Source organism: Clarias gariepinus, chromosome 24, assembly GCF_024256425.1.
Source record: "Clarias gariepinus isolate MV-2021 ecotype Netherlands chromosome 24, CGAR_prim_01v2, whole genome shotgun sequence".
Lineage (NCBI taxonomy): Eukaryota > Metazoa > Chordata > Actinopteri > Siluriformes > Clariidae > Clarias > Clarias gariepinus.
In genome coordinates this window covers 14,375,811-14,388,472 of record NC_071123.1, presented here as the reverse complement: position 1 = coordinate 14,388,472, position 12,662 = coordinate 14,375,811, and the positions used below count along the sequence as shown (strand labels likewise).

Genomic DNA, 12,662 nt, shown 5'->3' with positions numbered 1-12,662 from the left:
GAGCAAAAGCAAACTAATCACTGTTTTTGTCAGACAGAATAACTTTGAAACAAACAAGCTGTCACGGTTGGGTCCTTGAGCAGAACGTTTAACCTTTAACTGTTCAGTTTTATGCTTTCTCAGTTGTAAGTCACTTTGTGTAGAAGCATGAATCACATGTAGCCGCCAGACCGTCCAGTAGATTGTTAGGTAGTTAGGCATTTTGCTTTTACAGCAGTTGTGTGTCAATATTAAGAAAATTTAGTGTGTGTGTGTGTGCGTTTGTATATTTTGTTTATCCAGAAAGCTATTTGGCTATATGGCTTTATTTAACTTTGTTGTGTTAAATGGCAGTCTTTTATCTCTGCCTCACAGAAAGCTCAATTGCCCCACTGCTGTAACAAACAACTCGCACTAGCAATCAGAGATTCGGTGGTTGCAATCTTTTACTCTATGATACAAATTGACACAGTTAAAAATAAAACCTATGGCTTTTTCGATACATTTTGGGAAGTAAGCCAAATTGAAATTACTATTTGTTTTAAAAAAATTAGACTATTCCATTAGTTTATGTTGGTTAATCTTAATTACATTAGGCATACGATTTAGATAAATTTTATTATTATTTAAAAAACGAGTAATGTAGCATTATCCTCCTTGATGGCTTCCCGGGCTCTCTTTAACAAGTCAGCTGACCCAGCTGCGTCACTGGAATTCCCCTCGCGAGAGTATAATGTGCAACCAAAACACCAAACCTGTGTGTTCATTTTTTTCACACTTTACATTGTATATTTGTGTCAAAGGTGTATAAAACTCACTTTGCTGGACTTACAAACAAATCCAACTTACAAACGTACTCCCAGAATGGAACAAGTTCGTAAGTCTGGGACTACCTGTATCGGAGACAGAAAAAAAAATCTATTCAGTTATGTATCACGATTCTTATGTCTGGCAATTCACATATCGCCACACCGACTTAAATTTGGGATGGTAAAATGCTGTCGTTCTTCTATAATCATGCAGGTGGTATGCTCTAATATATTCAGCACAGCATCCTGAAATTTCTTTTTATAAAATTGTGATACTTACAGAATCGTAATACAAATTACAATAAAATTGAAATAGGTGGTCCCTGGTGACTCCTATCCCTAATAAATGTTTTTATTTATAAATAAATCACCCCCAACCTGTTCTAATGCTGATGACATCTTTGTCTAATCACTGTCTAATTTGCATGTCATACTGGTGCACCAAGACCATCAAAAATGCAACTAAATGGTTTAAGTCTTAAAAAAAAAGATTTTTCAGTACATCTTGCAAGCCTAGTGAAAAGATGATTAATGAAGGAACAGGTATAGTAGCTAAAGTAACCTATAACATTATTTGTCTCTTCTTGTGTGCACTTATGCATTGTTTGATCTTCCCTGTTCTTTATTCTTCACACTCCTTCATGAGAACCAGACATATATACTCATTACTGCCTCCACAAGACAAGTCACCAGTCACAGGAATTGATTTGAAAGTACAATATCACATGTGTGGGCTACAGAAGGGTAAAAAATTAGACTGTCCTCTCTCCAAGAAACTAATTTGTCTTCTGCCACTATTTTCATCACTGTGATTGTCTGTTTATCCTTTATGTGAGTCAGCCTTCTGTACTATAATGCTTAGAACTCTTCTTCGACTGTCCAGTTTACGCAAATTTTAATTAGTCATATGAAGATTACTTAAACCGCTAACAAATTGACTAATTCATTAAGAGTTAGTCATGCAGTTCTTTATGATTAAACCTTTCTCTTTTTTCAACATAAACAAATAACATAAGGACACTTAACAGGAAAAAAACAAAACGTTTATTTATTTTGTTTCGGTAGAGTATGGACTACACACCAGGAACCTGGAGAAGAACCGATGTCCATCTGGAGAATCCAGAATACCACACCAGATGGTTCTTTAAGTACTTCCTGGGGAAAGGTGAGAAAGATATTTCTAACAGTGACGGCGTGTTCCCACTTTAGCGATAAGAATCAGATTATTTTATTATTATTACAGTATTTTAAAAAACGTGTGCCACAGCTGACCTTAATAAAAATGTAACTCTATATGAGCACATCATTACGTTTTGCATTCTATAAACTCCACCATGCTTTGATGTTGTACACGTTTTTAAGTGATTCAATAATTGTTTTTGCAGTAGCATTTGATACACAATTATACAGTAGCTCATACAGTTTGTTGTATTTAATAACATTATTAATACAGTGTGTGAGAAGCCTCATTTTTGCATCAATATTTGCAAAGCATCACTCATTTTACGCACACACACATACACACACACACACACACATACAAAGACGCTTGCCCACACTGTTTCTTCCATCGCACATACATATCCACTGCATGCCCAGAAAGCAGATGCCTGCATTATGTCTTCCTAACTCGTTTAGTGGAGTGCACATACTTTTTAGAGAGTGGGGCTGGAGCTAGGAGAAAGAGATGGAGCGAGAGAATGAATATGTGACACAGGAAGGGTGGGGACAGTGAAACAGAACAGATCCTCAGACTGTAATTGCATTTCAGACTTTTATTCATTTATCTTCTGTCTCCTAACAGCCACCAGTCTGCTTTAATCCAAACGAACTTTGACAAATCTTTAAGCTTTTTAAAGAAATAATGTAGTATATTTTACGTTTGTACAGTAAGTGCGTTTCTGTTATCTCTCAGTCTCAGGTCATTTTATACTGTATGTTTGCTTTTCATTTCGCCTCCAGTCCATCAGAACTATGTTGGTGTGGATGCGGAAAAGAACCCGTTCTACTTATCCGTGGTTCTGTCAGACCAGAACAACCAGAGGGTTCCACAGTACCGAGCCATCCTTTGGCGCAAAACGGTAAGGTAGAATATACAGAATGTATATGTCTGTTTAGTTCAGTGAATCGTATTACTGTATCTACCTGTTTCTAGTCATTCTGCTTAGCCACTGAGAAACGAGTCCTGGAGAACTAATTGGTTTAATATCATTCTTAAGGCTGATTTAATACGTTAAAAGCTTAGGGTGTGTGTGTGTTATGTACACACATTCCCACACCCACCAAATGAATCACTAATTACACCAATTTATTCCACTAGAGAATATTAGTATAAGTCAGATTAATGAAGTACAGCCCGTGCTGCATTCTACATAACGTGATTTTTCTGCTGTGTCCACTTTTATTTCTGCAGAACTTGCAGTATTATTAAATCTTAGTTTTAGCCTAATTACTGTCTGTCTAATGTGTGTATGTGGCAATTTGTGTGTTTTTCTGCAGGGTACTCTTAAGATTAGCCTCCCTTACAGCCCCACTAAAACTTTATCGGTCAAATCTATATTAAGGTAAGCAGCATGCATGTGTCTCAGTGCACTGTCAGTAACACACCAGTTTTACACACATACAAAAGTGTCTTAGGGTGTTTTCACACTCGATTCCTTTCAGCCATCAAAACAAGCTGAGAGCGATTAGTCAGCATTTTTGCGCACTTCAAACGAACTCAGACCCCCATGAACTGAAATGAGATCAAGTCGGCTTAACCTGTGCAACACTGTATGAAGACAAAGCGCTGCAGGTTTTAAAAAAAATAATAATTCCATAGCATTTTAGCCCTCTTGGCTTGCTGTGGACAGATGTTGCAAAAAATATGCTAAAAAATACAGTCTGCATACTGATGAGGGCAAGCCTTTTCTTTCCTTCCCTAATAAGGTTAAGGTGCAAGATAATCTTCAAGATAAGATTTCTTTTTTTAAAGGAAATTTGAAGCTTTTCCTTCTGTGTCTGTGTGTTGTGAGTGGTTTGCACCTTGAAGTAAACTGTCTACAGTACAGTATATGTTTATGAAGGAACTTTTTGATTTTAATAAAGAGATACCTACAGTATTTCCTTTGAAGTAGGTTTGGACTAGGCTAGATGTTGTGAAGGCATTTTCTTCATCACGGAAAAAGGAATTGAATGAATCTAAAGAAAATTGAACGAAAAAAAACCATCAGTCAATTCTTTGATTATGGTAAAAAATGTCTGTAATTCCTAATCAGTCAATAGAACAATATCATTAAACCCCTTGAATTAAAGCTGGAAGCCGTCATTTCAATCACATCTTAATTGCTTTATTTATTTCAAATCCATTGTGATGGTGTACAGAGACGCAAATGCAAAAGTGTAGATCACTGTCCATATATTTATGGATCAGGCTTCTAGAAAATAAAAAAGACCACCATATTTGGAAGGTCGTACTGTATTGTGCTGCAAACCCAGCCCTGACCTGTCGTTTCCACAAGAAGGTGTGTTGTTGAATCCAGCACCAAGGTGTTAGCAGCAGATCCTTTAGGGCCTGTAAGTTGTGAGGTGGTGCCTCAGCACGTCCCACAGATGTTTGATGTTTGACCAGTTTACTGGTTGTCCTTCCATGGACCCACCCTGGCTTCTGTCAACAATTCCGGCTAGTGTAGCTGGTAGTTGGTGTAATAGTGTGGAGAATGTTTTCTTGTCACTCTGCCCCTGTTAATACCAATCGATCATAGCTGCACGATGTCATGAAGTAAAAGTCAGCTCCAAACTAATAGACCAGAATCTCAAAGGAATGATTTCGGCATTTTGTATAATCAAGGCTTTTTCGAGGGAAAACAAAGGTCCTGCCCAGTTTTATTAGTATTAAAGTGTTGTTATTTATTTGGTTGATTGATCCCCACTAACCAGCACCAGGTGAGGTGTATTTGACTATAGGAATTAGCAACTAATTCCTCAATTGATTGATTTCAAGTGGATAGCGCTAAATACGTATGTGCCTGAATGGGGTCAAGTGCATCTTGTGATCCCATCACTCAGGCATCTTGCAGATATGTTCTGGAATGCATATGAACTTATTTGTAGTCTGAACAGCAGTGTGTCTTGGTGCACCCAGAACAAAACTCAACCTAGTTGGTAGGTTTGTGTTTTTTTCAGGAGCAACCATTCGACAAAGCCGCTCATACCGTCCTCAGCATAAGCTCTGCCCTTTACTCTGCAAGTGTAGTATATCTGTGTTAGCAAATTGGTCTATTCATTCTCATAGCTTTTTTTTTATTTATAAAAAATTTATGTAATAATATGCCATAAAAGACCGATAAATGTGTTAAAAACTAAGGCTTGATTTGTGTATGGTGGATAGTGTGGTTGTTCTGTAGTTTCTGATCAGGAGGTTGGGGTTCAAGGACAAACACTACCAAGCTGACCTTGATCAAGGCCCATAACCCAGGCTGTTTTAGGAAGTGCCTCATTATACCAGACCCTGCACTCTGACATTAACTTCCTTACAAGCTGTTATATGAAAAAAAAAAAAGAGAAAAGATTTTCACTGTGGTGTGTAAGTAAAAAATAACGGCTTCTTTTTTATTTTTAGTTAAGCATTATCACACTTAAGTTTGTCCCGTTATGATGAATAACAGCATGGCTGATATTTAGTAAAGCAGGACCAGCTTAGCAGCAGATTATGATTTGTTTATTTAACCAGTTATTCTGCTCTGCCGGCACATAGCGGAACCAACTACTGTAGCCGCGAGCTGGTGACCGACAGTTATCGACTGAAAGTTAATGTCATTAACCAAATAGCGTTACATGGAAACCTAGTGCGCTAAGTTGTACAATCACTTGTTCCTCACACCACGTAGTACCCTTGGTCAGAGGTTATACGGGGATTTGGGATTCAGCCTTGTGTTAGACATTAGTTAGTTTTATACAGTAGCTCGCTGTACTGTAGCTTGCAATCAGATTACTAATCATGGAACAAAGATGGGATAATTTTTGCACGAGTGAAATATTTAAGAGAAATGTTAAGTTTGTCTAAGCTACGTTTGTGAAGGGGTGTTTTTATAAAAAAAATATATTTTCCATTTTCCATGTTCATGCTTTCACAAATAAGTTTTTAATTCCTGTCCTTCTCTCTCTTTTCATTTGTGTGATGGTTGAAAGAACAAGAAACATGATTAGATGAGCAAAATCTGCACAGAATGGAACACAGCCTGATGACTGAATATGAATATAGCTTTTATTAACCCATCAGCGCTCCTGACAGTTTAATTAGAACTAAATATAAGAACTTGGTTTGGTATTCTTTAGTATTTTTAGGGCTTGTTTGTGAAGTGACAGCAGTGTGTTTAGTAGCTACAGGGAAGAAACTGTTGCACAGTCTGGTGCTTGTGGCATGGATTCTCCAGTACCTTTTGCCAGATGACCGAAGGAAGGAAAGTCCGTTATAGTGTCAGAAGGGGGCACGCTTAATGCCAGTGGTCTAAGTGAAAACGTGAAGAATTGCACAGACATTAACCTGTTATGGGGTATAGTTGAATGTGCTAACAATTCAGTGCAGTATTACAAGATTTTTTTTAATACCAGGGTGTGTTTTTTTTATAAATAATTTTTTTTTGTTGTTTTTTTTTAAAGGAAGGTGGCCCTGTTTTTTTTTAATATATTTTATTTTATGAAATGTTAGCACCCAAAAATATGTTTTTTCTTTTCTGTGTAATATAAATGCTGTTGATCCTTAGTTTTCTTGTCGTTGCATCCCATTATAATACCACACTTCTAAATCCATCACATATCTCTAACAGCACAGTGGTCACATTTCCTTCCTTTTTCTCGGTCTCTGCAGTGCTATGAACATGGAGCGCTTCGAGAAGGGCCCTAGGGAGATCCTGAACCCAGAGATCCAAAAGGTGTGAGTCACACTTGTCACCCTTCACCTAGGAGTTTCATTCTGTATGCGGGTGTTTCATAGAAGACGAATACATTTTTAGATGAGATTGTGTGAGAATACCTTTCAATTTGCACTAAACTGAAAATTAAATCATTCTTTAATCAGTGTGTTTAATTTCCACAGGACCTGCTGGTACTGGAAGAGCAAGAGGTAATTTTGGATTCTGGACATACGTATTTCAGAGACATAATGGTACTGATTTAAATCATGTTTGTGTCCTCGTTTAGGGTAGTGTGAACTTTAAATTTGGAGTGCTCTATGCCAAAGATGGACAGTTGACAGATGATGAAATGTTTAGTAACGGTAAACATGCATTGCAGTCTAAATGCTTAAACATTCATTGATATAATTCTATTAGGCACTTTTTACACATCACTGCCAATCAGGCTTATTTTTGTAATATTTCTGATGATGATGTAATGCATCTAATTTCAAGCTTGTCGAACTTTTGTCTTAGAGTCAGGAAGTGAGAACTTTGACAAGTTTTTGAATTTGCTTGGTGACACCATTTGTCTGCAAGGCTGGGCTGGTTATAGAGGAGGCCTGGACACTAAAAGTAACTACCCTACTGTATGCATGATAACATATACAGTTTTTGCATGCCTATTTGCTTATTTAAATTTCCAGAGAAACCAACTGAAAGCAGTTTTTCTGAATTTCACACAACTAATTATGCTTTCTCTTTCTTGCTAGATGACACTACAGGAATAAACTCCATCTATACAGTATATCAGGGTCATGAGCTCATGTTCCACGTATCTACCATGTTACCTTACTCTAAAGAGAATAAGCAACAGGTGGGTCTTATTACAATTGTATGCTATTACTATTGCCACTACTTCATATGGTATTTTTCAAAAAGGCGATAATTAAAATGTAAAGAACAAAACCATCCGGGGTGCTTGTTATAGGACAAAAATAACCAGTAGGTTGGTATGAAGCAGTCAAGCCCTTCTGACCAATGAGGGGAGAGAATTCGACAGCTCTATGGTATAACAACACTTAATAAAGTTTATTATACAACAGTTACTTAGTAAAGGATGTTCAACTATGTACAGTATAACTTGAAAGGGGTGAAAGTAGGTCAGTATGGTCCGCAGGGTTGGAAAACCGGATTCAAAACCAGTTACGGAAAGCACTTTCAGCAAGTAAACACATCTGATAACGTTATGTCATCTTAAGTAGCACTTTATCTTCTTAGTGACTGCTTCTACATCAACCTGAACTGGAACTTTTTCTGACTTGGCTAGAGGCTAGCAAATGCATAGCAGTCGATAAGATGTCAATGACTGTAGTCAATACCAGGGTTTACTTCAAGTTGAAGTACGGTATTGGTCACTTGTTTAAATGAAAGTACGACACCTGCGTGTTTTCTTTGACAAAGCAGATACATTAGATCAGCAAGTCAGTCAAAGCACATACACTGTAAATGATTACAGTGAGACTCATGGGACATTTTAAAAGAGACAGAGTATTTATCGTTTAGAAGCCAGTACATATGGGAGTAGATTAAATGGCCAATAAGGCCAGTACCATGGTCATCATAATGATGTTTATTGTAACTTTCTTCTGCCTGTCTCGGTGTGCTTTCTCTAGGGACACTTTGTATTCTCTGTTAGACACTGACTAATTACTCACCTACAGAGCTCAGCGGTTTGTCTAATTTTGTGCTCCCAGAACATCACCTTCTTTCCTCCCTTTCTCTTAATACTCCTGTACTTTCAACTTAAATTATAGGAAGGACATTATGTCTTTCTGCTGTCTCCGTAAGTGTGAGTCATACTGTAAATGGTCACAGCTACAAGCAACATCAGCTTTATTATTAGATTTGTAGCTTTTTGGAAGATGAAAGATGCTAATGAGTTAGCCACAACACTGACGCCATGATAGCACCTCTTTCATTTGTAAGTATTTGACATCTTCCTCTAGTAATCTGTAAGAAGATTCACAGATAGAGTCAAAGCACAGGGTCTACTCTCATATTAAATAACATGCCGGACTAGTGTAAAGAATGAGAATAATTTGCGCCATCTGTTCCAGGAATCCATTAGCTTATGAGGTTGGATGGGGTCATTAATCAGAATGGCTGATTTTGACAGTGAGTGCATGGTCGGTTGTGGTGTGGTAATGGTTGCCGGAGATTTTGCATTGAGAGAGAATGAGAATAAGTGAGTTCAAATTAAGCTTTTTAAAACCCAGGTAGCAAGCAGTAAGGTTTGTGATGGTGCTTAGATCAGTAATAGTGAAGGCAAAAAGTTTTCTGAATTGAAATGGACATAAGTCAACCGCTCCACTGTTGTAGGCAATTTGCTTATTGATGGGTGCCATAAAAGAAGATGAGGTTAAATAGAATCAGTTCTATTGACAACATGCATGTTGCCATGGTGGTGTAGGGATTAGCACTGTCGCCTTGCACCCTCAGGGTTCGGGCTTCTGTTCCCATCTCTGTGTGCAAGTAGTTTGCATGTTCTCCCTGTGCTTGGTGGGTTTCCTCCGGGTACCCTGGTTTCCTCCCACAGTCTAAAAACATGCATGTTAGGCTAATTGGTGTTTCCAAATTGCTGGTAGTGTGTGTGCCCTCTGATGGATTGGCACTCTGTCCAAGGTATGCCCTGCCTTTTGCCCTAAGCCTCCTGGGATAGGCTCCAGGACCCGTGACCCTGAATGCAGGATAAAGCGGTATAGATGATTAGTGAGGGAGTGAGTGTATTTCCCCAGTTTTTCTTTATGCAGTCCCCCAATTTTTCTTTATGTAGTCATGTTTAATTCCCACCTGTCTTGTTGGGGCATTTTCACATTAGAGACAGCTATCACCCATGGAAGGTGTAAGCTAACATGTGCTTCCCCTGAAAAAGTCGGTAAAGCAACCGACTGCATCTTTTCGTACTGTCGCTCCCTCACTGCGAGAGAGCAGCTTATCACACTTGGAGGAGAGAGCTATCCAATCCATTCCACTTGCATGAGCTTGCCGACAGTCATGATTGGCTTGTGTTGCTTTGATTGATGTGAAAGTGTGAGTGTGCCATCCCTCCCCTGAGAGAGCACGGCCAATATCTTCTCTGGGCTCATAGCATCAACCGGGAACCGAACTTGCAATCTCTGGATGATAGTGGCAAGCACTTTACCGCTCCACCACTCAGGAGCCAACAAGTTTATTAAAAACACATTTTTCCTTTTTTAAATACAAATTGAATATCGATAAGAATACTTGCTGTCGTTCCAGAGCACAGTGTAAACAATTTTTTTTAGAATGCCCCACATCTTGAGCATATGATCAGATACCTCTGCTGCTAATTTTGCTAGTAAGTGACCCTCAAAACTGTATCGTATGTAGAGTGTCTCTTTGAAAAGTTAATATCTGTTGATTTGCTTTTTTTATAAGGCATACTGTATATAGTGATTTCATGTTGATCTCAAACATTATTCATGACTTATACAAAACATAGTACCTTTTTCCTTGGTGAGGGTCACCAATGACCTCCTGGTTGCTGATGATACTGGACTGTTTACAATTCTTGCCTTGCTAGATTTGAATGCAGACATTGACACTCACACACTATTTTATAAAATTTTTAGCTTCTATTGGCATATCTTGACATCTCTCTTGCCTGGTTTACTTCATACACCTTTGACCATACTCAGTTTGCTTAATATAAAAAAAAAAAAATCTCAGCCTTTACCTGTCAGCTGTGGTGTTCCTCAGGGTTCTGTCCTTGGCCCCCTTCTGTTTCTTATCTGTCTTCTCCCGCTTGTCCACTTCTTTACAAAGTTTAGTTTCTAGTGTTTCCCACAGGTCTGAAATGTACTCGCGGTGGTAGCCAGCGAGCGGGCTGGCATTACCTGCTGGCCAAAAAAGCGGTCTACTACACACACCAAACAATAAATACACATGACCTTTAACACAATATTTTGTATTTATTTGATATTTTAGTTAATTTATCATTTCAGAGATCCAACCTACAAAACGTCCCCACTATCTACTAGTAAAAAATTTAAAAAGAAACACTTTTTTAGGTATAAGATGGCACAGTTTGATAGAGAAGGTATGCCTTAAATCCAAAGCATTTTTTTTTGCATTACTACAATTTGGTATGTTTTAATAAATATACAGTACAGTATATGGGAATCGCGAATTGTGAAGTTATCCTTACAGCCATATCCTTTTTTCAACACAACCTAGGCAATATGATGAGTTAAATTTTATTTCGTTTTGATCAGCTATGCACAGACACAGATTTATAAGATGACTCATTTTTATGATTGTTTTTTATTGTTTCTGTTTCTTTTCATTATTATTTAAATAATAATAATAATAATAATAATAATATGCTATGTGGCGGATCCGTGCTGCTTGGTTGTTTTTATCTTTCTGAGTTTTATAAAGAAAAGCCTTTCACCATGTGAAACTATGTGTCGCTGCAGAGCATGCACGACTGTCAGTAAGCCTTTCCTATTCTTTTTATTTTTTCTTCTGCTCTTGCGCTACCACTTGTGTACCTGTTAATTCTGCTAGTGTACATGTACTGCCTGCTACTAATTAATTGATCGCGGATGGCACCATTCTCCCACAAAAAGAGGGTCGGCAAATTATACACAGCGGCCCGTCCAAGCACACTTTATGTATGGGAAAGACTGATTTAAATTGTTGTGCAGATAGTACACACCTGCAGCAATATTCACAAAGGCTGACTATGCTCTTCCACCCTCCTGATTCACAACTTGCCTAAATGAAATAAACACTTGCTTTCTGCAACTTTCTCAAACTCAGAAATAGGACAGAGGTTCTTTTATAGTGTCAAAATGTACACTATCCAAGTCCAACATTTTCTCAATTTTTGCAGGTCAAAAACCTTTGATAGCACTCTATTGTCCTTTGAGTCCCATATTAATAGTGACTGCAGATCATGTTACATCCAGCTCCATAACATTTTTGTCCCCCCCACCCCCCCTTTCCTTATCCCACAACTCCATTGGCACCCTATCAAATACCATATAGAGTTTAAAATTCCCCTCCTTACATTTAATTAAAATTATTAATATTTTTTTTTGTTATAGCGCTTTTACCAATTGTCAATTGTCGCATAGCAGCTTTGCACAATCAAAAGAAAATTATGGAAATTTATATGAAATGTGAAAAATGTGTATCAATCAAAATGATCGTTATTGAAGACTTAGGTAAAATTAAGGAAATTCCAGTCCGGAACTTGTAAAGTGCTCTTTAAGCTGTAAGCTTGCTAATCCTTATTTGTCAGAGCTCCCACAATTTTACATCCCCTCTTGCGCTCTTCGCCCACTTGACCATCATGGACTCTACAGCTTTTAGCCACACAAAACATTCGTAATATGGACTTTCCAACCACATTCAAATCACTTAAGACCCATTTATTTAGAGGCGCTGCTTTTAGGTAATATCCTGTCCATTGTTTTCTTTATTATTGTTTTTGGATGGTGACCTTGGTTGACTAAAAAGGCGCCATATATGATTAAAATTCATTATTATTATAGCTGCCTGTAAAAAAAAAGGGATGAATAATTTCAGTTTTAAATTTTTTTTAAAACATATGTTAGGTTTATCTCTTGCTTTGCCTGAGTCTTGCTTTGCCTGTCTCTCACTTAAGAACGCATTACTTTTTTCATCTTGTCTCTCTGGTTATTTTAACTGGTTATCAGTTCAGACTTTTCCTTTATGCCTTATTCTCTTTTTGTTTATCAGATCAGAGTATAAGTACAGCACTTGAGCCACTTGCAGCTTTCAAAGCTTTCAGAGTTCACAACAGCACGCTTTTGAAAGCACCTGCGCTTGCTCAAGGCCTTACATCCCTTTTACTGAGCACCACTTGAACTCAGACTGTATGTCTGCATTTACCAGAGACGACTGTGAAAAGAGCACATACTACACAAACACGCATGCACACACATTA

At 37.9% G+C, this 12,662-nt stretch overlaps 1 protein-coding gene across 5 annotated transcripts in view; it reads left to right on the top strand.

Annotated features, from left to right (window-relative positions):
• garnl3 (GTPase activating Rap/RanGAP domain like 3) overlaps window positions 1-12,662 on the top strand; it is a 102,083-nt gene that overhangs the window by 68,049 nt on the left and 21,372 nt on the right. For all 5 annotated transcript variants that reach the window (XM_053485288.1, XM_053485289.1, XM_053485292.1 and 2 more), the window contains 8 exons: window positions 1,854-1,953; window positions 2,751-2,869; window positions 3,288-3,352; window positions 6,637-6,700; window positions 6,865-6,891; window positions 6,969-7,044; window positions 7,199-7,297; window positions 7,435-7,538. In XM_053485288.1, coding sequence (XP_053341263.1) covers window positions 1,854-1,953; window positions 2,751-2,869; window positions 3,288-3,352; window positions 6,637-6,700; window positions 6,865-6,891; window positions 6,969-7,044; window positions 7,199-7,297; window positions 7,435-7,538 — 654 coding nt within the window. The remainder of the gene's footprint in view (window positions 1-1,853; window positions 1,954-2,750; window positions 2,870-3,287; window positions 3,353-6,636; window positions 6,701-6,864; window positions 6,892-6,968; window positions 7,045-7,198; window positions 7,298-7,434; window positions 7,539-12,662) is intronic.